Here is a 24356-nt window from a genome sequence, read left to right on the forward strand (position 1 = left end):
CGGAACAGGTAACTCGAGGGAGGTGAATGGGGGCCAAAAATCTTCTCAGTAAAACTGACTCCTATTCACTACCTAAAACACATCTCTTCTAATCGCAAAGATGTCACAAGTCAACTAGTGACATGATCATCCTAGAAATGATAGGAAAAGCTGCGCAAAGCGGAAACAAAAATTAATCAAAACGCTGAAAGCTAGAGACTAAGCGGAAGTGAACTCAAAGCAATCTACTCGAGCAACACTATCAGCTTCACTAAATCAAGCATGCGATGATACAACAATGATTAGCATAGCTCAAAATCAAGAGAAAGTAAAGTTTAACTAAAGAGCCGATCAAGAGTCTCAGCAAAATGATTAGAACAAATCATTAAAAAAAGTCCTCTTAGCTATGCAAAGACTAACCACAAAAAGCTAATTATAACATAAGCTAAACTAACAAATATTAGCAAAAATAAAATTTAATTAACTAAGCATGAAAATTACCTTAGAGATAAAAGCAGGAACAAAAGCTAATCAACTATTTTAACTAAGGAAGCAAGGAATTAAATAATAAGTGCAAAGCGAATATGCAAACCGAATTTGTCCAGTGCTGTTGGCCTGCTCCTTGCTGGTTGGCCCATGTGCCTCTGTTGCAGCTGGCCTGATAGCTGCCTTGGGCTGGCTGTGTCGCCGGCCTGCTGGCTGCTCCCGCCCCATGCGCCTGGGTGCTGGGCCGAGCCAGCGCTTGCCGCGTGGGCCGCGTCACCCCTCCGAGCCGGCCTGCAGGCCTGCTTGCTCCTGCCGCACGCGCTTTTTTCATTTTTATATTTAAAAAAAATAAAATTTTAAAAATATATGTCGAATAGGAAAAATTTTAAAAATGGGTGCATGTCGCCCATCCAGTGGGCGATAGCGCCTAAATCTAAATTTTTTTTACATTTAGGTCCTGGCGCCAGGGCGCATTAAACAGTGAACTTTTAAAATCGATATAAAATAGTATAAAAATCAAAAAAAATACAAACTCAACTGATCTGGATTCTATGAAACAATATCTACAACTTTTGTTACATAAAGTTTTTCATTTAATCAATGTATCTTGCTCTATTTTAAATACCAGTTTAATGCATTTTTATTTAAATCTCAAGATCCATCATTTGGATGCATGTCATATTTGGCCAGAGTGTTTCATATGGTGAGCATAGGCTTGTACAAAATTGGTAGGCCCAGAAAACATTTCTAGAATAAGTTTTTAAATTAGATCTTGCAATATGTCTAGTTTAAATGGGTTATTTATCCATGCTGCTATACTGAGTATTAAAAGCCATAACTTTTACAGTGCCATTATTTTATTTCCTAAGAGCTATAAAAAAAGTTTGGTAAATTTTATATAATCACAACTAGACCAAATGAATTATTTCAGATTTTTCTAGGTACAAGAACTATTTTTCTTGATTTATATACATTGATCAAATAAAAAACTTTATGTAACAAAAGTTGTAGATATTATTTCATATAATCCAAAACAGTTGAGTTTGTATTTTTCTGATTTTTCTACGATTTTATATCGATTTTACAAGTTCACTGTTTAATGCGCCCTGGGCGCCAGGACCTAAATGTAAATTTTTTTTATATTTAGGTCCTGTCGCCCATTAGGGGGCGACAGACACCCATTTTTGAAAATTTCTCTATTCGACATATATTTTTGAAATTTTATTTTTTTAATATAAAAATGAAAAACCCACCCTGCCGCACTGGTCGAGCGAGCGTTCGAGTCCCTCGGCCGCCACCGCCGGCCTGCAGCTCGCCTGCGCGCACATCCGCCTGATAAGCGCGCCGCCCCGCAGAACTCGCATGCAGCGCCATGCTCAAAAAAAAGAAAAAGAAAAAAAACTCGTGTGCAGCGCCCTCTGCTTCAAGAATCTCAAAGTAGAACCGAGAACAGAGTGAAATCGGGAAGAGAGCAAGCACGAGATACAAAACTTAACTTCAAAAATACTCGGTCAAATCACAACGAAACAAAACGAAACTCCAGTCAAGATCCGCAACTTCAAGAATTAATAGACAAAAAAATTACGAAAAGATCAAGTAAAACTTACGACTCGAAATCGAATAAAAAATACCCAAAAATGCATAAAAAAAGCCGCACGAGAATGGAAGATTTGACACAAGATTGATCTTTGAATTGCTTCGCGATATTCGGTTACAAGCCACTTAAAGCAACAATCAAGGCTAGAATGAAAAAAAACTCAAATCAAAAAGCTATACTATCTCAAACCCTAACTCTCATTAACACAAATGAGAGGATCTCCAAATGAGAGATGAGAGGTGCAAAGAGGTTGTCTTCCCTCAATCATCCCACTATATATAGACGCTCTAGCAAATGACCAAAATGCCCCTTCATTAAGTATACAACCTAAATATCCCACAGGGGTTAAACCGTCCAACTTTTTTTGAAGTACCGGACGGACACGCCGCCTTCACGACTTCGCTTCGTCTGGATGCAAGCTTCGCGATGACACCGCATGCCCTCCGCAACCACCGTCCGGTCACACCGGACGCGCCTCTGGTTTTGAGGTACAAACCGGTAAACCTCCCTCCACCTGGTTTTGAGGCCCAAACCAGTAAATATGCCACCTCTGATGTCGACGCGTGTCCGACCTCCTGCCAAATGCCCCGACGCCTTCAAGATCTTTCGCGCTCCCGCCGCATGGGCAGTCTGCTCAAACTTTGCCATCGCCTTCATTCTTGACTTGGCCGACGTTGTTTTCATCATCTTGTACTCTTGCTCTTTCATGCACCACGTGGACCGCCCACGACTCCACCCGGACTCCTCGGGTCCCTCGGCCCAAGCCTATTCGCATTCACCCTTCACCGTCCTTGGTCCATCAGCATGAACCTTTCACTTGACCTTCACCAGATGCCGTCGACCGGCACATCACATCCAATGCCTGCACATCATGAGTCAAAAGATACACCAAATCTACTCAATGTTATCAATCACTCATCATCCAAAAATAACCACCATTGGTCCTCGTAAAATCTCTTGCGCATCTTCTCACTATGTTTGGAGATGTAACTGGACTGAAAACAAACTTCCTCAAGTCCACGGTGGTGCCGATCTGCTGTGGTGGGCTTGACATCAGTGATATCATTGCCGACCTACCTGCGAGGAAGACACGCTTTCCAATCAAGTATTTGGGTTTACCCCTCACGATGGGCTGGCTACGGCGGGTTGATTTTCAGACTCTAGTGGACAAAACAGCTGCAAAGTTAAATAGATGGAATGGCCGAAATCTGAATTATGCTGGACGTCTAACATTGGTTAAATCAGCTCTCACGTCTCAGGCCATTTATTTTTTGTCGGCACTTCGGGCTCCAAAGGCAATCTTAAAACATATTGATGCAAAGCTCAAGCGATTTTTATGGGTGGGCACAGACGAACTTACGGGCAGTAAATGCAAGGTGAATTGAGTAAGAGCAGTGCGATCGAAGAAGAATGGTGGCCTAGGCACCTTGCATCTCGTCAGATTTGCGAGAGCGCTACGCGCCTACGCCTCAAATGGTGGCTATGGCGAGCTTGGAGTCCGGAAGACAAGCCGTGGATTGGTACAGAGTTACCGTGCAATAACATAGACCTGCTGTTATTCGCGGACGACGGGACCACTATGACAATTGGCAAAGGGAAGAAAATTGGTTTATGGAATTGTGCTTGGGTCCAGGGACGAAGTCCAAGAGACATTGCGCCATCCATTTTCAAAATCTCTAGAAGGAAGGATATAATGTTGGATGAGGCTCCGACTAACAACACATGGATCAGTGACATCGTCCTCCAACACCCGTCATTCTCGGCCAACCATTTTGTTGAATTCATTCAGCTCTGGACCGTGGTGCAGCAAGTTCAGCTGAGACAAGATGTACATGATGAAATCACCTGGAAGTTCACTGAGTCTAAGCAGTACTCAGCAAGTTCAACGTACCACGCACAATTCCTAGGGGCCATCGCCACCAACTTCAACGAGCTCATTTGGTCAGCGTGGGTGCCTCCAAGATGTAAATTAATTATTCAGTTGGCTTGCAATCCGAAACAGGATTTGGACGGCGGATAGATTGAGTGCAAGAGGATGGCCACACAACCATGTGTGCCGGCTTTGCCGAAGAACACCAGAGATAGGAAACCATCTCTTCATTGAGTGCAGATTCACAAGGCGCATCTGGATGCAGCTAGCAGCTTGGGTAGCTACCCTAGCCTTGCACCCGACGAATTGGGAGCTTGCCGACTCAGTTCAAACCTGGTGGTCGACAATGGCCATGACAATTGGGTTGTCATGTCAGGGTCTAAGGTCCCTAATCATGTTAACATTCTGGGAGATTTGGAAAGAGCGAAATGCACGTATCTTTGAGCATATAAAGATGCCTTCTTTCATTCAGTGACAAGTACTTGGGTTCTCTTAGAACTCTTGCGAGTCTTTTTTTCTTACTCTATACAGTTTTGTTTTGACCCATTGGGCTTTCACCCTCTTTTTAATATAACAGGCAGGTCTTCTACCGATTCGCTTAAAAAAAAAGTGGTCTAGCATTCATTCTTTAACTTCAACTAGTAAATTGTACGTGCAGCAAGCACATATTTAGAAAATATTTTAAACTTATATTGTATGTTTATTGTATTTTACAACACTGCCTTGGCGCCCTCAACGACAGCATGTGTTCGACGAGGAAAACAACGAGGCTAGCGGACCATGTTCGTAGTGTGATGATGATAACCTGCAAGTGCAACTGGCAGACGGATCCAGTGTGGGGTGTGTAATTTAAGAAATTAATTAGATTTAATTTATTAATAGTTTATTGAGAGAATCAACCACATTGTGCAAGAAGAAATAATTTAGAAAGATCTAGTGTATGTGTATAGGAACATCTACTGCCCTCCCAAGCACACGCAGCTTGGATCCACTATCAGTCTTCTTGGTTTCACCACCATCCGAGTTTGATGCAAAAGACAAAAAAAGTATTTTTTTTTGTGGGCGTGTGTAGCAATTTTCTTGGCGTGTCTGCTAGCCTCTGCACGGCTGCCGTTGCCGTAGCTTGCTTCTGCTTCTGCTTCTGCTTGCCTTCATCCAGCGCGCACCAGCCCTTTGCACTGCGCGCTTGCATGCTCACCCCTCGCTGGCCCTCAGCGCCGCTCTCGCGTGCCCGTCGCTGCCTCTGCTCACCTCCGCGCACGTTTGACCATTGCTCGCCAGCTCCACGCGCCGCGCTACCAGCCGCTCGCCATCTGCCGCTTTCCGAGCATTGTGCTGCTCGCCGCAGCCTTCGCACTTGGTATTGGCCACTGGGATCTGCCTCCTACCATGGCGTACAGGCCCTCATGGCAGAGAGAGTCCTGTTGCGGGTCGGTTTGACCGAGGAGAGTCCTAAGTTCGAGCGAGAGCGGACGGAAAGAGTCAAAGAGAGGACGGGTGGGTAAGCGAGGTATCAGTGAAAAAATTAATAAGATTTTGGCAGAAACATGCTCCAACTCGTAGTTTTTATGGATCTCCACTCGCTCCCACCTCCCTTGGCCCTGACAGGTGGCTCCGGCGTAAGGGGTACGGCGGACCCAGTTTGGGTGAGAAATATTTTCAATTATTTTCGATATATATAGATAGATAGATAGATAGATAGATAGATAGATGTAATGTCAAGGAAGAAGCTATTTTAGTTTGAGATGAAAGATGGTTGGGATTTTTAGGCCTCGGTCTTGTATGAAGAACTATGCATGGGAATATCGTGGGGGAAGGTGATGTACGTACATACTAGTTTGTCGCCGGAGCAACGTTCCAAACATATCTCTCTCATTATCAAGGTTAACGTGACATTGACACGCCACTAAATGATTCCAAGAAATTAGTCTACCCCCAACTATTAGCCTTTAGAAATATATATTAAGTGGTAAGTAGATCGTTTGTAGGATTATTGTATATATCTGGATTGAATGCAAAGATGATATTGCAATGAAGATGAAATTTGTGCTATGTCTAGATCACGGGTGAGACCTTGACGATCAGGGACTCACCATACTCTTTAGTGTTTTGATGATGTCTCCTATCTTTTTGGGGATGTCTCCCTTTATTTTGCATCCTAGCTCAAACATCCTTTATCTTTTGACTGATGGGAGTACTATAAGATTAAAGTTTGAGAAATTTTTCAGTGCTTTGGAACTACAATAGCCGCTCATGAGTTAAATTTTAAACCAGTTGACACAATTAACAACCTCAGAACACAATTACTCCCTCCATTCGAGAATTATATAGCTATATTTAGATTCTTTTTTCAAGTTGAACCTTTTAAACTTTGACTGCGGATAGTAAAAAAAATATAAAGATTGATAACATAAAAATGATATCAGTTAATTTCTATTAAAAACTTTTCTATTCAAAACTAATTATTTTAAAAATACTATCAGTTAAATATGAAAATATTTGATTTTATCAAGTTCAAAAGTTGTTATATTTTAGGATGGAGGTAGTACTTACTAGAGGGCTACTAGTTTAAAGCCAATAACAGACTAAACAAATATCTTACCATAGTCAGTGTAGCACGTAATTCCAGCGGTCAGATGCGGAAACTGGAGGCCAAGATTGCAGAAGTAGCCAGAAGTGCACACGGGGCCCAACTTGAAGCGGACCACTTGAATACTTGATTAGGACTAGGCCCAGAAATACGCATCGACTCGCCAAAAACTTCCCATTCAATGAGCGCGGACAGATGACCGAACGAAAACCGCACAAAGGCTGTGCAGAGCTGCTGGCGCGCCAAATATCCATCACAACGTGTGATCACCGTCAGCATCTGCCGTACTACGCCATTTCCTGGGCGCTCTCCTTTCGCTCGAGCTTGCAGTGAAGGTCACAGAGATGGAGGGCGCTATCCCCAATCCCCCCAACGCAAGGTACGTGCCATACCTCCATGCGGTTTTAATTCGTTTTAAAGTAGTTTCATCCGGTATATGAAAATAACCTACGATCTGCTCATGTTTGACCCTTGGCAGGATTGCGGTGGTCACCGGCGGGAACAAAGGGATCGGGCTGGAGGTGTGCCGGCAGCTCGCCGGCGCCGGCGTCACCGTCGTCTTGACGGCCAGGGACGAGACGAGGGGCGCAGCCGCCGTGGAGAAGCTCAGAGAAGCAGGGCTCTCCGATGTCATGTTCCATCAGCTGGACATCACCGACGCTCCGAGCATCGCTCGGTTGGCTGATTTCTTGAAGGCTCGTTTCGGGAAGCTTGACATCCTTGTGCGTTGGATTTTCAAACTCCTAGTAGATAGAGTTAGATATATGGCCAGGGACTGACAAGACTCTGAACTCACTCTGTAGATAAATAATGCTGCAATCGTTGGTGTTGAGTACCTCCTAGATCCTTTTGATAGTTCACCGACCAGCGAGGAAAAGGTGAGCTTTACATCCTCAGCTTGTTAGGGGATTAAAAAGAACAAGAAAAAGTCCAATTTACACCATTAAACTATCGCAAAAGTTTGATTTTAAACATTCAACTATAAAACCGAATAATAGAGACCACCCAACTATTAAAATTGAGCAATTTTGACCCTTGAAGGTTTCAAATGCGGTTTTATATTTTTAAAAAAAATATAAAAATTCTAATTATATCTAAAAAATCAAAACTAATCCATTTTAAATCGAAAAAATATGAAACTACTACCAAATTTTTTCTCAAAATGTAACCTATCTATTATTGCTCTATTTGAATCTTACTTATTCAAAAATAATAGGTATAAGTATAACTGCAAGCAACAAATATTATGAATATAAAAAATAGATTTGAATTTTTGACAAGTACCATGCCCATAAATAGGTTACATTTTATAAAATTATCGATACCCACTTTGTATTTTTTACTTAAAATGAATTACTTATAATTTTTTAGTTTAAATTTGAATATTTTCAATTCTCACAAAATGAAAAACCATCTTCGAAACCACCTAATGGGCTAAATTTGCCCGGTTTCAAGTCGGATGTCCTCTGTTATCCGGTTTTGTAGTTGGTTGAAAATTAGATTTTTGCAATAATTTGATAGTGTAAATCGAACTTTTCCCTAAAAAATAACGCTGCTTAACGTCTGATGCTAAGTATAAAACCAATCCTACTGGAAGAAATCCCTGTATCTTCACCAACATAAAACCTCCGTGAAGCCATCTGAACTTTAACCACAGTTTTTTTTAAAAAAAAATTGGTTGCATGCGCATGCGCTCGACAGTTCAGTGGCATGGATAAGCGTCAGAGGATTGAGTGGCTGACCAGTGTTGTCCGGGGGACCTACGACGCTGCCAGAGAAGGCTTGCAGACAAACTACTACGGTACCAAGCATGTTATCGAAGCCTTACTGCCGCTGCTGCAAGCCTCATCCGATGGGAGAATCGTTAATGTCTCATCCGAATGGGGGCTGCTAAGGGTAACAATATAACTGGGCTCTTTTTGCAACACCTACGATTCAGTAACAGTATGTCGTACTGACAGAGGTTACACCTGGAACTTTTTTTTCGCGGTCGGTGTAGCTAATCAACAATGAGGAGCTGAAGCAGGAGCTGAACGATGTCGAGAAGCTCACCGAGGCGAGGCTGGACGAGGTGCTGGACACGTTCCTGAACGACTTCAAGGCCGGCGAGCTGGAGGCGCGCGGGTGGCCGGAGCATTTCTCGGCGTACAAGGTGTCCAAGGTGACCATGAACGCGTACTCGAGGATCCTGGCGAGGCGGCACCCCGAGCTGCGCGTCAACTGCGCGCATCCCGGCTACGTGAACACCGACATGACCATCCACTCCGGGCCCCTGACGCCCGAGGAAGGCGCCGCCAACGTGGTGAAGGTGGCGCTGCTGCCGGAAGCCGGGGTCACCGGCGCCTTCTTTGAAGACGGCGAGGAGGCGCCGTTCGTGTGACGCTCACACTGCACACCTACACGGGCACGGCCGATCGGCAGTTCGGCACCGGCCCCGTTGTTCGCCGTCCTACTCCAACTGCCTGCTATCATCGTGCAACGGAAATAAGCTGCTGGATCTTTAGTTCCTCTCCATGTCGAAGTCCAAAATTGTTGGCACTTTAATTTGTCGACGGAAGTGTACTTGTTACTTTGAATTACTCCAGCTTAACTCAAGTAAACAATTCACGGAAGATGTGTTAGTTTTTTTTTGTCGGCTGTTAAATCTTACCGGCAGATATTTCTAGAGGCCCATTCAGTTGCATCATACCTACGGTGCTGGCGTGCAGCTGGCACAGTAAATGACCACGGACCAGTCACCACCAACTACCACGCTAGCACGAATAAATAACCAGGCCGGTACCTGTCGTCCTCATTCTTGTCGTCAAGTTTACCAATCGAGTAACTGAGCAACACATCTCGGCATCTCCTATCCTGTTGCTGGAGGTCGCGGTGCGCAGGCTCATGGCGGCCGCTATCTCCAGTCCCCCCAGCGAAAGGTACGTGCCATGGGACGCTCTGGCGTGTAGTCTTTACAGAAGTTGAACTCTAGCACTGGGTGAGTAAGAATTTGTGCGTTTCTAAGCGTTCGGGGGGGAAAAAGAGGAATTTGTGAGCTTTTTCAAAAGAAGAGAATGGGAGCCAATGATTTCCAACTGTTAAGTAGTAGCATGCAGATGCAGTGTACTACTCGCTGTGGTTGTGTACTCTGGTAGGGTTGCTGTGGTCACCGGCGGCAACAAAGGGATCGGGCTGGAGGTGTGCAGGCAGCTTGCTAGCAATGGCATCACCGTCATCTTAACAGCCAGGGACGAGGAGAGGGGCGCCTCCGCCGTGGAGAAGCTCACAGCAGCTGCAGGGCTCTCCGATGTCATCTTCCATCAGCTGGAGGTCACCGATGCTCAGAGTATTGCTCGATTGGCTGGCTTCCTGAAGGAACGTTTCGGGAAGCTAGACATCCTGGTAAGTCATCGTCTTTTGACCTTCTGAAGGCATTTTACAGCGGCCTGAGTGACTGATAAGTTGAAATTCACCGTCTCAAGGTAAATAATGCTGCTATCGGCGGGGTTCAGACACTTCCCGTCCAAGATCTGAGCGCCGAAAAGGTGAGGTTACATGTTCCGGCCGTGTTCGGATGGCCAGCTCGTAGGCCAAACTAACTGAATTGGTTCGTCTGTTGGTGTGTGCAACAGTTCAGTGGCATGGATGCGAGGCAGAGGGCTGAATGGATGTGGAAAAATTGCCGGGAGACGTGCGACGCTGCAAAGGCAGGGATCCAGACGAACTACTACGGCACAAAGAACGTAACCGAAGCACTGCTGCCTCTGCTGCAAGCCTCCACCGATGGAAGGATCGTCAATGTCTCCTCCGACTTCGGGCTGCTAAGTGTAAGTGTTGGAGTAATGGGCTTGGCCCATTTATTCTAAAGCAATAAAAGAATTTAAAGCCCACTATTAATGCTAGGGAATCAATGTTTAATTCCGTACCGGGAATTGAGGAGGATCTCAACCGACTTAAAAGGTGGACTTCTTGTACACCACTTGTGAAGCCGGTAAGAGGAGGACGGTGAACCACGCGCGCGCTCGCTCGCCTCGCCGGGCCGGGCCGGGCCGTGGCCGTGGCCGTGGCGCGGCCGGCCGGACGGGCGGCGCGGCTCGGCGCGGTGTGATGTGATGGTGTCCAGGTTCAACGAACCTGAGCACCTGAGTCACTATATAAGGAGTGCCATGCCCCTCATCCATCCTGCACCAGAGCACTGAGGCAACTCGGCTCCTCTCTTCTCCCTCTCCAGTTGCAACAACTGAGTTCCCCAACGCTAATCTCTGCGCGCACAGAATTAGCGTGAGCAGGCCTCCGAAACCTTGCTCGCCTTGAGATCCTGCACGGGATAGGCGGGCAATCAGGTTTTTGGGTAACGCTTTAGCGTGACTGCTCAAAAATACTAAGGCTTTGCCCGATTGTACGACTACTTCCTGGTGGACGAGCCGAACAACTACGTCGACTACATTCTGGTGGCCGAACGACTACGTCGACTACATCTTGGTGACCGTTCGTGGGACTGCACTGCGAACATCTTCCTGCACCGATTTAGTTCGACTACTTCGACTGAGGCCAACCGAGTAGATGTCTACTCCAGTTGGTAACAGCGCAGCCAATGCCTCCGGCAACGGCCCCGCTTTAGGGTACTCCCTAAAACTTTGGTTATTTATATTGTTTATGCTTATATGTGTGATAAGTATAAACATGTTCTCATGTTTTCTTTTACTCCTTAAAGTCATAGAAATATTGCTAGTTTTTACATCTAATTTTGGAATTAAAATATACCGAAAATTGCCTAGATTTCTAACAATCCAAAAACCTGATTGTGTTAATAGGCTTTCGGTATCTAGCTTTGCTGCATCAATCAAACCATCACCTTTTGATGGTTCAAATTACAAACGTTGGCAAGAGCGGCTTATACTGTGGTTAACACTATCGAGAGTGATCCATGTGAAAGAGGGTAAGCCTGAACAATTCTCTCCAGAGGAAGGGAGTGCGTTCGATGAGGCTGATATCCTCTTTCGAGGCTTGATCATTAGTGTTCTCGGTGATAACCTGGTGGATTCTTATATCCGGCTGCCAACTGGCAAAGCTTTGTGGGATGCTCTTGAGGCTCAATATGGAGTATCTGACGCCGGGAGTGAGTTGTATATCATGGAGCAGTTCCTTGAGTACAGGATGGTCGAAGACCGTTCTGTAGTGGAACAGGCTCATGAAATACATACTCTGGCAAAAGATCTCAAAAATTGCAGCAAAGAGTCCCCATGTGTGTTACCCAATAAGTTTGTGGCTGGAGGTATAATCTCTAAGCTGCCACCTTCTTGGAGGGACTTTGCTACTTCTCTAAAACATAAGAGACAGGAGTTCACAATAGATGGACTCATAGAGACTCTTGATGTTGAGGAGAAGGCGAGAGCAAAGGACATACGTGGGAAAGGAGTTGTTGGTGCTTCAAGTGCCAATCTTGTTCAGAAGAACAACTCCAACAAGAACAAGAAAAAGCCACCGCAGAACCAACCAAAGACTAAGAAGACAACCACTTTTAAGAAGAAGAAGAAGACGGGAGCTTGCTATGTGTGCGCTAGTACGGATCACTTTGCTGCAAAGTGTCCGAACCGCAAAGGCAACAACTCCGCCAACATGGTTATTAGCGAGCCTGGAGGAACTTCGGGGTACGGTAATTTATTACCTACTGTTCTTTCAGTCTTTGGTTCACCCGAGTGGTGGGTTGATACTGGTGCTAATATTCATGTTTGTGCTGATGCTTCTTTGTTCTCTTCTTACCAGACCGGCGGGACTTCCTCCTTGCTGATGGGGAACGGATCACATGCGCGTGTTCTTGGTGTTGGTACGGTAAATCTGAAGTTTACTTCGGGGAAGACCGTGCAGCTGAAGAACGTGCAGCATGTCCCCACCATCAAGAAGAATTTAGTCAGCGGCTCTCTACTGTGTAGAGATGGTTTCAAATTAGTCTTTGAGTCCAATAAATGTATCTTGTCTAAGTTTGGTACTTTTGTTGGAAAAGGTTATGAAAGCGGAGGTTTGTTCCGTCTTTCTTTGTCAGATGTTTGTAATAAAATTGCATACAATGTTATTAACGTTGATGAAACAAATGTTTGGCATTCGAGGCTTTGTCACGTTAATTTTGGTTGTATGATGCGCTTAGCTAATTTGAGCTTAATTCCAAAGTTCACTTTTGTCAAAAAATCTAAGTGTCATGTATGTGTTGAATCAAAACAAACTCGTAAGCCTCATAAGACCGCGGAGGCAAGGAGCTTGGCACCCTTAGAATTAATTCATTCCGATTTGTGCGAAATGAATGGAGTGTTGACAAAAGGTGGTAAAAAATATTTCATGACTTTGATTGATGATAGTACTAGATTTTGTTACATCTATTTGTTGAAGTCAAAAGATGAAGCTTTACACTACTTTAAAATCTATAAAGCTGAAGTAGAAAACCAACTTAAGAGAAAGATCAAAAGAGTTAGGTCAGATCGTGGTGGCGAGTATTTCTCAAATTTATTCACTTTATTTTGCGAGGAACATGGTATTATTCATGAGAGGACGCCTCCCTATTCACCTCAGTCAAATGGGGTTGCCGAAAGAAAGAACCGCACTCTAACGGATTTGGTTAACGCCATGTTAGATACAGCGGGACTTTCCAAGGAATGGTGGGGTGAGGCTATATTGACTGCATGTCATGTCCTAAACCGTGTTCCTACAAAGAATAAAGAGATAACTCCTTTCGAGGAATGGGAGAAGAAAAGGCCAACACTGTCATACTTACGTACATGGGGTTGTTTGGCAAAAGTGAGTGTGCCAATAACCAAGAAACGTAAGCTTGGACCTAAAACTGTGGATTGTATCTTTCTAGGTTATGCTATTCACAGCGTTGGATATAGATTTTTAATAGTGAAATCTGGAGTACCTGACATGCATGTTGGTACTATAATGGAGTCCAGAGATGCTACATTTTTTGAAAACATTTTTCCCATGAGAGATGAAACAAGTTCATCTAGGCAAGAGTTCATCAAGGATGATGGCTCTGCTGAGCCGATAGAACACAATGAACATACACTTGTAGAAAATTCTGAGGAGGATAACAATGATGCTCCGAGAAAGAGCAAGAGACAAAGGACTGTAAAGTCTTTTGGTGATGATTTCATTGTATACCTCATAGATGATACACCCAGAACCATTGAAGAGGCATATTCATCTCCTGATGCTGACTATTGGAAGGAAGCAGTAAGGAGTGAGATGGATTCTATTATGTCTAATGGAACCTGGGAGGTCGTTGAACGTCCTTATGGATGTAAACCGGTTGGATGCAAGTGGGTGTTCAAGAAAAAGCTTAGGCCAGATGGTACTATTGAAAAGTACAAGGCTAGACTTGTGGCCAAGGGTTATACACAAAAAGAAGGAGAAGATTTCTTTGACACTTATTCACCAGTTGCCCGATTGACCACAATTCGAGTGTTACTTTCCTTGGCAGCCTCTTATGGTCTTCTCGTTCATCAGATGGACGTTAAGACGGCTTTCCTCAATGGAGAGTTAGAAGAGGAGATCTATATGGATCAGCCGGATGGGTTTGTATCAAAGGGTCAAGAAGGAATGGTTTGTAAGTTGTTAAAATCTTTATATGGTCTCAAGCAAGCGCCTAAGCAGTGGCATGAAAAGTTTGATAGAACTTTGACCTCTGCCGGCTTTGTTGTGAACGAAGCTGACAGATGTGTGTACTATCGCTATGGTGGGGCTGAAGGAGTGATTTTGTGCTTGTATGTGGATGACATACTGATCTTTGGCACTAGCCTTAATGTGATTAAGGAAGTCAAAGAGTTTTTATCTCAAAATTTTGAGATGAAGGATCTGGGAGAAGCTGATGTTATCCTTAATATAAAGCTGGTAAAAGAGATCAATGGTGGGGTGATTCTTACACAGTCTCACTATGTGGAGAAGGTGTTAAGTCGCTTTGGTTATAGTGACTATAAACCTGTCTCAACACCATATGATGCCAGTTTAATTCTTAGAAAGAACAAAAGGATAATGCGAGATCAGCTGAGATATTCTCAGATCATTGGTTCATTAATGTATTTAGCGAGCGCTACAAGACCTGATATCTCGTTTGCTGTAAGCAAACTGAGCCGGTTTGTTTCAAACCCGGGAGATGATCATTGGAAGGGTCTTGAAAGAGTAATGCGCTATCTGAAGGGGACAATGAACTATGGAATTCACTACACCGGGTACCCAAGGGTACTAGAAGGGTATAGTGATTCAAATTGGATTTCTGATGCTGATGAGATAAAGGCCACAAGTGGATATGTGTTTACACTTGGTGGTGGAGCTGTTTCCTGGAAGTCTTGCAAGCAGACCATCTTAACGAGGTCAACTATGGAAGCAGAACTCACAGCATTAGATACCGCCACTGTTGAGGCTGAGTGGCTTCGTGAGCTCCTTATGGACTTGCCGATAGTTGAAAAACCGTTACCGGCAATCCTAATGAACTGTGACAATCAAACGGTAATTGTCAAGGTGAATAGTTCAAAGGATAACATGAAGTCATCTAGACATGTGAAAAGGCGGTTGAAATCTGTCAGAAAATTGAGAAACTCCGGAGTTATAGCCCTGGACTATGTTCAGACGGCTAAAAATCTGGCAGATCAGTTTACAAAGGGTCTTTCACGAAATGTGATAGACAATGCATCTATGGAATTGGGCTTGAGACCCACGTGAGTCATTCTATAGTGGAAACCTGTCCTATGTGATCGGAGATCCCGTGAATTAGGATGGTGAAACAAAACTAAAGTCTGACTGTGAGAAGAGAACCTTTGTGAAAAGGGCTCATTCCGTGTATAAGGTGCATTTCTCTTCTAATCTGTATGGCAGGTTGGTCTATACCTTAATGTGTGCCAGGTGGTTTCTTTTAAACAAATGAGTTGTTTTCTTGAAACAAAAGATGTTGTCCTACAGAACATCTGAAAGGAACACACCTATATGAGTTTGACCACTGGTCATGGTCTATGAGAATTGGGTATTCTCTAGAAACTCATGAAGGGCCTGGAGTATGACTTATAAGCTCCAAACCGCGGGGATGTTTTTGCAGCCTAGTACCAGTGTAGGGCTCTGGTCAAACTTGTTTGCACAAAACTGGCAATTCAAGGCATAGTCCATTGCACAGTTGTGAATAAGTGTAGCCTTTGTCCTAGATGGAAGTTCAACTTAACAGTCTCTGTCGAATACTGGTATATCAAAGAGAGAATGAGGGTATTTCTAGTGTGGCTTGAATTTCTTGGTGGGGATTGTTGGAGTAATGGGCTTGGCCCATTTATTCTAAAGCAATAAAAGAATTTAAAGCCCACTATTAATGCTAGGGAATCAATGTTTAATTCCGTACCGGGAATTGAGGAGGATCTCAACCGACTTAAAAGGTGGACTTCTTGTACACCACTTGTGAAGCCGGTAAGAGGAGGACGGTGAACCACACGCGCGCGCGCGCTCGCTCGCCTCGCCGGGCCGGGCCGGGCCGGGCCGGGCCGTGGCCGTGGCCGTGGCCGAGGCCGAGGCCGAGGCCGAGGCGCGGCGCGGCCGGCGTGGCGCGGTGTGATGTGATGGCTATTTTGCCGTTGACAGCAATTAATCGTGCGATTAAACGTGCAATTAAATCTGTAATTAATGGCCATAACCGCATCACCTAAATGACTCTGATGGTGTCCAGGTTCAACGAACCTGAGCACCTGAGTCACTATATAAGGAGTGCCATGCCCCTCATCCATCCTGCACCAGAGCACTGAGGCAACTCGGCTCCTCTCTTCTCCCTCTCCAGTTGCAACAACTGAGTTCCCCAACGCTAATCTCTGCGCGCACAGAATTAGCGTGAGCAGGCCTCCGAAACCTTGCTCGCCTTGAGATCCTGCACGGAATAGGCGGGCAATCAGGTTTTTGGGTAACGCTTTAGCGTGACTGCTCAAAAATACTAAGGCTTTGCCCGATTGTACGACTACTTCCTGGTGGACGAGCCGAACAACTACGTCGACTACATTCTGGTGGCTGAACGACTACGTCGACTACATCTTGGTGACCGTTCGTGGGACTGCACTGCGAACATCTTCCTGCACCGATTTAGTTCGACTACTTCGACTGAGGCCAACCGAGTAGATGTCTACTCCAGTTGGTAACAGCGCAGCCAATGCCTCCGGCAACGGCCCCGCTTTAGGGTACTCCCTAAAACTTTGGTTATTTATATTGTTTATGCTTATATGTGTGATAAGTATAAACATGTTCTCATGTTTTCTTTTACTCCTTAAAGTCATAGAAATATTGCTAGTTTTTACATCTAATTTTGGAATTAAAATATACCGAAAATTGCCTAGATTTCTAACAGTAAGTTCGTCGCCTGATTCCGCACCATTCCAAATCAACAGCGCCAGCAGCGCGCCATACACAGGAGATGAAAATTTTTTCTTCTTCTTCTTCACCGAAGCAAAGATTGGTAACTAAAACCTGAAAAGGAATTCCCTTCCAATGCAGCATTTCAGCAGCGAGGAGCTGAAGCAGGAGCTGAACGATGTCGAGAGCCTCACCGAGGGGAGGCTGGACGAGGTGCTGGCCATGTTCCTGAACGACTTCGAGGCCGGCGAGGTGGAGGCGCGCGGGTGGCCGGCGGCGTTCGCGGCGTACAAGGTGGCCAAGGCGGCCATGAACGCCTACTCGAGGGTCCTGGCGAGGCGGCACCCCGAGCTGCGCGTCAACTGCGCGCATCCCGGCTACGTGAAGACCGACATGACCAGGCACTCGGGCTTGCTGACACCTGAGGAGGGCGCGCGCAACGTGGTGAAGGTGGCGCTGCTCCCGGAAGGCGGGCCGACCGGCGCGTTCTTCGCGTTGGGCCAGGAGGCACCGTTCGTGTGACAAAGCCGGCCATAGTGGTGGCCGCGCACGGCCCATGGGCCATGACCTCTAGTGGGCCCCCTCGTCCCGTCCGCCGCCCTCCTCAACCACCTGTTATATTATCTCTCTATATGCGACTTAATTTGGTGATTTGAGAATGCGAATAAAGGATTGATGCTAGCACTTACTAGTTGGTTTTTATTACTAATCTTCTGTAAAAAAAAACTACAAAATTTGGCAAAAACAGTGATTTGAACTTTGCCATGAAGAGTTTATGCCCGTTGCTACTTGCTAGTGAGGAACTGAGGATCGCTGACTGCTAGGCAAGTCAAAATTTTGTGGCTAGCAATCCCCATTCCCCAACCAGTACTCCAACTCCTACGTTGATATAGTTTTGCCAGAAAGGATATGACAACCCAATTCCTGAGTACTCCAGCGGTCCCCTTCACGGCTTGATGTAGGATCGGCTTCGCGTGCTGCGTGCCTCTGCCGCGAAAGAGACGGCTGGATTTTATGGCCACGGGCCAAATCACGAGTGCTCGATCATCGCAGTCGCTCGGAACGATTCAGGCGCCGGCCTCCATCAAGCTCCTTATAAAGAAATCGGCCGTCTCCATCCCCACTGAAGCACGGGGCAAGGGGGATGTTGGCAGTGACAGACTGACAGATACTAGATCAACTTGTCACTGAAGAACACGGAATGCATTGGCAGGCTGGTCCTGTTCCAAAACCCAAGCAGCACATCGCTGCCTGTCTTCCCTCTGGCCTTGAGCATAGCGAGCCTGGAGTTATGGAAAGGAGCAGCGGCCCCGATCCTTCCGGCAAAAGGCATCAGCATCCCTGCAGAATTTTGCTCTCGTGTGCAAATCAATCTTTACATCTCAGTTCTTTGTGGATTTTTTTCCAGGGTTGCGGTTGTCGCCGGAGGGAACAAAGGAATTGGGCTGGAGGTATGCAGGCAGCTGGCTTCCAGGGGTGTCATGGTGATCCTGACGGCAAGGGACGAAAAAAGGGGCTCAGAAGCAGTGGAGATGCTTCATGAGTCGGGGCTTCCTGATGTTCAGTTCCACCGGTTGGATGTCAGTGATCCATCCGGCGCGGCCCGTCTGGCTGAGTTCATCAAGGAGAAGTTTGGCAGGCTAGATATACTGGTAGGCTCCTCCTTTGATCTTCTTTATAACTTCTCGTCATGTATGCCGTTCGTCTTATGAACTGGACCCTGATGGTGGTGGCTCTGCAGATCAATAATGCAGGTGTTCTAGGTGCAACAGCAGAGATTGACACCACAGTACCAATTCAGGAAGTGGTAAGCCCTTTGACTTCTTCAAGATCATTGCTCACATTTTGACAGTAGTCACCGCTTCTACTGAAAAGACACTAGTGTCTGTCTGCAAGGTTGGAACTTGCAGCAGCAAGAACTCTTTGCAGTCTTCCTTTTCTTGGTCTCCTGAGTTAAAGTGGTAAGATAGGGTTAACTGGGTGCATCAAACAGCTCGTAGGCAAGAGCGCAATGGAGAGGCTCCAATGGTTGCTGCAGCGCTCCACGGAGAGCTATGAGGAAGCAGAAGAATGTCTGAAAATAAACTACTTCGGCACCAAATATGTGACTGAGGCACTTCTCCCTATCCTCCTGTCCACCTCTGACGGACGGCTCATCAACGTGTCATCCAACTACGGACTCCTCCGAGTACGCCGCTCTGAACTAGCACTGCTATCCGTGTTTTCACTTGTCAGGCCTTCTCTCTGTACTAATCCGCAGAATCTTTGTTCCTTGTTCTGGCTCAGTATTTCAGTGGCGAAAATCTTAAGCAGGAGTTGAGCGATGTTGAAAATCTGACCGTAGAGAGGCTGGACGAGATGTCTGAACTGTTCCTGAAAGACTACAAGAATGGCCAGTTGAAATCTAACGGATGGCCTCACGATTCTGAATACCTGGCCTACAAGGTGTCCAAGGCTCTGATCAATGGCTACACCAGGATAATGTCGAAGAAGTACCTGGAGTTGCGCATCAACAGCGTGCACCCTGGCTACTGCAAGACTGACATCAACTTTGACACTGGCGAATACACCGCAGAGGACGGTGCCAGTTGCATTGTTTCGGTGGCCCTATTGCCGGAGGGAGGCCCAACAGGTGTGTTCTTCTTCCGCACAGAAGAAGCACCATTTGTGTAGCACATGAAGGTTCACTCACTCATGTAACAAATATGGTAGCGTCATGCTTAGAATTGTGTCTCAGAATTGCTTTTTTTGTCCCGGTTTGTAAAGGCCTTATTTACTACGCACCTAGAACTCGAATCCAAGATCTTTTCCCTTACACATAGTTTATTTATCACCTCCCCTACACAACACATATAACTTTACCTTCCTTTTAAACTAACCCGTGAAGAATCCTTTAGTCCCAATTGAAACCACCAACCGGGACTAAAAGACCATTTTAGTCTAGGTTGGAGCATCTAACCGGGACTGAAGGGTAATTTTTTAACTCCCCGCCACCAAGCGGAACTAAAGCTACCGGCCACCCCATAGCCGTTGGACCCAGTACTAAAGCCTTCTTTAGTCCCGGGCCCAACAACAGACATGACTAATTTCAAAGATTAAAGACTATTTTTGTAATAGTGTTTGCTAGTTTTTCAGACGATCAGAACCCTCCTATTTTCACTCTTCGTTCTGTGATAGAAAACAATAAAATGCTGCTAGTTTTTTCAGAACCCTGTCAGTTCCTATGTTCAGCAGGTAAGCAATAAAATGCTGCTTGTAAGAACAATGTTGTTAGGACCATATATTCAAAGTAGTAGTTCTGCTTACAAAGTTACAATTTTTCCGTGAGGCTAACACAGCTCCATGCCAAAATTGCCATTGTCATGAGCCTCACACGTAACAACGAAGGCATCTGTTACACTTACACAGCTTGACAAACCGAGTTCACAGAGAGGGTAAGGGAATAAAGAAGCGTCGTAGAGAAAGAATTGCAAACGCAAACTCCTGCCTGCGTGATACAGTATGTGTGTGGACCATCATTCGCTTCCTAGTTGTCCTCTTCCTTCTCTTCTTGCGGTGGCGCCTGCTCCGGCGGTTGCTCCTCATCGGCAGCCACGTCCGGGATTACCTCCTGCGACGCGCTCTTCTTCTTCATGTGGCTGTAGCTCCCCTTCTCCATGAACAGCTGCGCGAAGTGGATCTTGCAGTACAAGACGCCGTTGAGCGCGGCGTAGGAGGCACCGGTCAAGATGCAGCCCCCGTGAGAGCACTTGAAGCAGCTCTTGTGGTAGGACTCGCCTTCCAAGGTTAACTGAGCAGCGTGACAGTTTTAAGCATTATTTTGTCTTTTGTCTCGGAGGCGTACTAGAATTTTGTAGACGCAGGAAAACTATTTTAGTGTTGTTAGGTTTGGGCAAGTAAAAATATTCAGCATTTTTCGTACCTTCTCCAGCGGGTACACTGTTTTCTGGCATGCTGCGCACTTGTCTTGGGTACCAGAAAATGCAGATGATAGCTTGCTTGGGGCTCTTGCCTGCAAAGGGATTCAAATTTGCGGTTTTCCAAACATTTATCAAGATACTACAGTACATAGATCAGAAGACACTCCGAAATCAGTCAAGAATGATGCTAGTTCTGTGGGGCCGTACCAGGTCACCCTTGTCTGAAGGTTTGCCACCTGAATTACAAAGAACAAAGTTTTCATGATAAACTTTTAATTTGTCACATCAAACATAATTGGTGTGGTAACGCTGAAAGATCACGTTGTGGTTGTGGCGTTATTTTACCTGGCGCGAACTTCTTGGAGAAACTCCCCGTCTCCTTGAAGAGCTGCTCGAAGTGGGTCTTGCAGTACAGCACGCCGTCCATGGAAGAGTAGCTGCACATCTGCAGGCGGCCAAAATGCATACAGGTTGCATGCAGCGTCAGAAACTCTCATTTCTTCAGGATCCTCGGACAGCGCGGACAGGTAACAGCAAGCACGTACCGAGAGGATCCCTTTGCAGTGGCTGCACTTGAAGCATGTCTTGTGGTAGGGGACGCCGTCGGCCGTGAGGAGGTCGATGAAATGGACGGTCTTCTCGCAGGCCGTGCACTTGTCCTGCGTGCCGGTGAAAGACATGGTGCCGACGCCTCTGGCTGTGGCTGCACGCACTCGCCCGACGATGGAATCCCAATCGCTTCTCTCCTCCGCTCGGGTGGCGGGTAAATAGACGAAGCGCTGGAGGTAAGTGACGGTGGTCACGGAGAAACTGGGACAGGGAACGAGAGCTCGGGAGCAAGCATAGGGCGCGGGCGGGCTCTGCGCCGCATAGACTTCGTCAAGCGAGTGCTTGATTTAGAACTAGAAGAGGGGGTGGTGAGTGGTGACTGATCTCAGCTCCATCAGGATCTTTTCCGGACAGAGATAACCCTCACTTCCTTTTATCTGGCATGAAGCCTCTCCTCCGATCCGTTTCATATCAGATGAGTCATCAAGTGCGTGCATGCGTTACGCACGGCAGCCATTTCATATTTTCATGTGCATCAGTGCATGCAAGTTATTAGGGGGGTTAAAATAGCTGTAACTAGGTATGGTATAAGCGAAAATTCTAGTTTAGCATGCTATAAAACACTTGGATTGTTCTTACATTATATACTCTCCATTATAAAATCACAAATCTAAGACATCAATGTTCATGCATTTGATCCTCCTTAAATTCTCTTGTAAAGTTTAGGTTCTCAAAAAAATGTTTGGCCTTTCGTTGGCATTTTCCAAATGTTTGGGCCGAAAGCCCATGCTTGTCGCCCATTAGGTACATATGTGGTTCTGCAACAGGCCTACATAGCTTCCACCTTTCCTGGCTTTTCCTTTCTCTGCAACCAAGAGCCGCCTCCTTGTTACTTTTCAAGATTCTGTGATTCAAATGCAGGTTATCCACACTCAAAAGGGAGAGGAACTGTACAAACAGATGTGAGATGATTGCTACTGTCCTAACAATTTTGTAAATCCGGTATTCAGGGTGGCACTCAATGAACCATCACCACACTAGTGGCAAATACATTCACTTATCCTCGCCGGTGATCATCTAGGAATATGCCGGTTATGCTGCCGTCATAGATATGTGTCATTTGTACCAGCGCTAATTACACGACGGTAACCTGTGCCGGACTCTAATTATTACACGCCGACACGGAACCGGTTTGGAAGAGGATTCAGTTGACGAACCGGGCGCAGCCACGTATGGCATGGGTGGGGTCATAGGGGAAGGCCAGTGAAAGTTATGCCGCGCCACTGTATTAGGCCAGTTTTAATATAGTTTTATGGAGGATGGTGGCCACCCTTGGATGATGAGTGATTGACACTGTTGAGTGAATTTGATATATCTCTTGACTCGTGATGTGCGACGTGGCGGTCGACGGCATGTGGTAGTTGATATATCTCTTTTGCGTCGTGATGTACAACGTTGAGTGGATTTGTTATATCTCTTGACTCATGATTTGATATAATCAACCTTGTCAATCAACCTTGGATGCGACGTGGCGGTCAGCGATATGTGGTGAAGGTTAGCGAAAAGGTTCATGCTGGTGGACCAAGAGCGGTGAAGGGTGAACACAAGTAGACTTGGACTGAGGAACCCAACAAGTCTGGGAGAAGTCATGGGCGGTCCACATGGCATACGAAAGAGCAAGAGTATATGGTGATGAAGACAACATTGGCCAAGTCAGGAAGAATGTGATGGCAAAGTTCGAGTAGGATGTCCGTACACCGGGAGCACGAAACATCTTGAAGGCATCATGACACTTGGCGGGAGGTCAGACACGCGTCGACATCGAAGGTGGCAGGTTTACCGGTTTGGGTCTCAAAATTGGGCGGTGGCAGGTTTGCCGGTTTGAGCCTCAAAACCAGGGGCGCGTCCGGTGCGGACGGTGGTGGTTGAGGAGGGCACGTGGCATCATCGCTAAGGTTGCGTCGAGACGAAACAAATTCGTGAAGGCGACGTGTCCGTCTGGAGGTCCGATAAAAGTTAGACAGTTTTATCCCTAAAGGGTAGGCTTAATGGAGAGCGTTTTGGTCATTGGCCAGGACGTCTAGTTCTTGTCGAGATCCTCTCATTTGTGTTGGGGAGAGTTAGGATTTGAGAAAGTGTGTGACTCTTTGATTTGAGTTTTTCTTTATCATTTTAATTTGGGAGAAGTCCCATATACACCCACGAACTATTGTAAAAGTCTGATTTTCAACCTTTAATTATAAAACCGGATAACATAGCCCATCCAATTGTCGAAACCGGGCAAATTTGGCCCGTGAGGTGGTTTTGAAGGTGGTTTGCATTTTTCTAAAGAAAATAAAAATATCTAATTAGATTAAAAAATCAAAACTAATTCAGTTTAAATTAGAAAAATATGAAATTAGTACCAAAATTTTGCTAAAATGTAACCTATCTATTATTGCTCCATTTGAATCTTAGTTATTCAAAAATCATAGTTATAAATACAAGCAAATAAATATTATAAATATTAAAAAATTAGATTTGAATAATTGATAAGTATTGTGCCAATAGATAGGTTACATTTTTAGAAATTTTTTAATACCCATTTCATAATTTTCTTATTTAAAATAAATTACTTATGACTTTTTAGTTTAAAATTAAATATTTTAATTCACACAAAATGGAAAACCACCTCTAAGGGGCTAAATTTATCCGGTTTGAATAGTTGGATGGCCTATGTTATCCGGTTTCATAATCAAAGGTTGAAAATTGGACTTTTGTGATAGTTCGAGAGTGTAAACCGGACTTTTTCCTTCTAATTTTGACTGTTGCTGCAAGTGGTTTGTAATCGGACATCATGAATCAATCCAAAATCAATCCAGTGTGCAATCTTTCAATCCCGTGCTTTTCTCTTTTTGTGTATTTCAGACTATTTTTCGTGTGATTTTCGATTCGCGAGTTATGCTCCATTTTTTCGTAAACGTTCTTTTGAATCTGTTAATCCTTGAAGTTGCGGATTATTGGCTCGAGTTTCGCTTCCAATAG

At 45.4% G+C, this 24356-nt stretch overlaps 3 protein-coding genes across 3 annotated transcripts; 2 read left to right on the forward strand and 1 right to left on the reverse strand.

Annotated features, from left to right (window-relative positions):
* The first annotated feature begins 6703 nt into the window (after positions 1-6703).
* LOC120683806 ((+)-neomenthol dehydrogenase-like) lies at positions 6704-9153 on the forward strand. The gene is made up of 5 exons (XM_039965895.1): positions 6704-6901; positions 7001-7244; positions 7326-7400; positions 8224-8418; positions 8522-9153. Exons 1-5 carry the CDS (start codon positions 6867-6869, stop codon positions 8900-8902), a joined length of 930 nt encoding a protein of 309 aa, XP_039821829.1. The 5' UTR covers positions 6704-6866; the 3' UTR covers positions 8903-9153.
* Positions 9154-9256: 103 nt separating this feature from the next.
* Positions 9257-19647, forward strand: LOC120681239 (uncharacterized short-chain type dehydrogenase/reductase y4vI-like). The gene is made up of 10 exons (XM_039962752.1): positions 9257-9440; positions 9657-9903; positions 9984-10046; positions 10134-10328; positions 17005-17382; positions 18032-18192; positions 18272-18515; positions 18605-18670; positions 18857-19051; positions 19150-19647. The coding sequence occupies exons 1-10, from the start codon at positions 9406-9408 to the stop codon at positions 19534-19536; spliced, it is 1971 nt and encodes a 656-aa protein (XP_039818686.1). The 5' UTR covers positions 9257-9405; the 3' UTR covers positions 19537-19647.
* Positions 19648-20126: 479 nt separating this feature from the next.
* LOC120683807 (LIM domain-containing protein PLIM2b-like) lies at positions 20127-21463 on the reverse strand. The gene is made up of 4 exons (XM_039965896.1): positions 21329-21463; positions 21092-21228; positions 20786-20870; positions 20127-20653 (listed from the first exon to the last, which is right to left on the reverse strand). Exons 1-4 carry the CDS (start codon positions 21461-21463, stop codon positions 20390-20392), a joined length of 621 nt encoding a protein of 206 aa, XP_039821830.1. The 3' UTR covers positions 20127-20389.
* Positions 21464-24356: the final 2893 nt, after the last annotated feature.

Source organism: Panicum virgatum, chromosome 7N (assembly GCF_016808335.1).
Source record: "Panicum virgatum strain AP13 chromosome 7N, P.virgatum_v5, whole genome shotgun sequence".
Taxonomy (NCBI): domain Eukaryota; kingdom Viridiplantae; phylum Streptophyta; class Magnoliopsida; order Poales; family Poaceae; genus Panicum; species Panicum virgatum.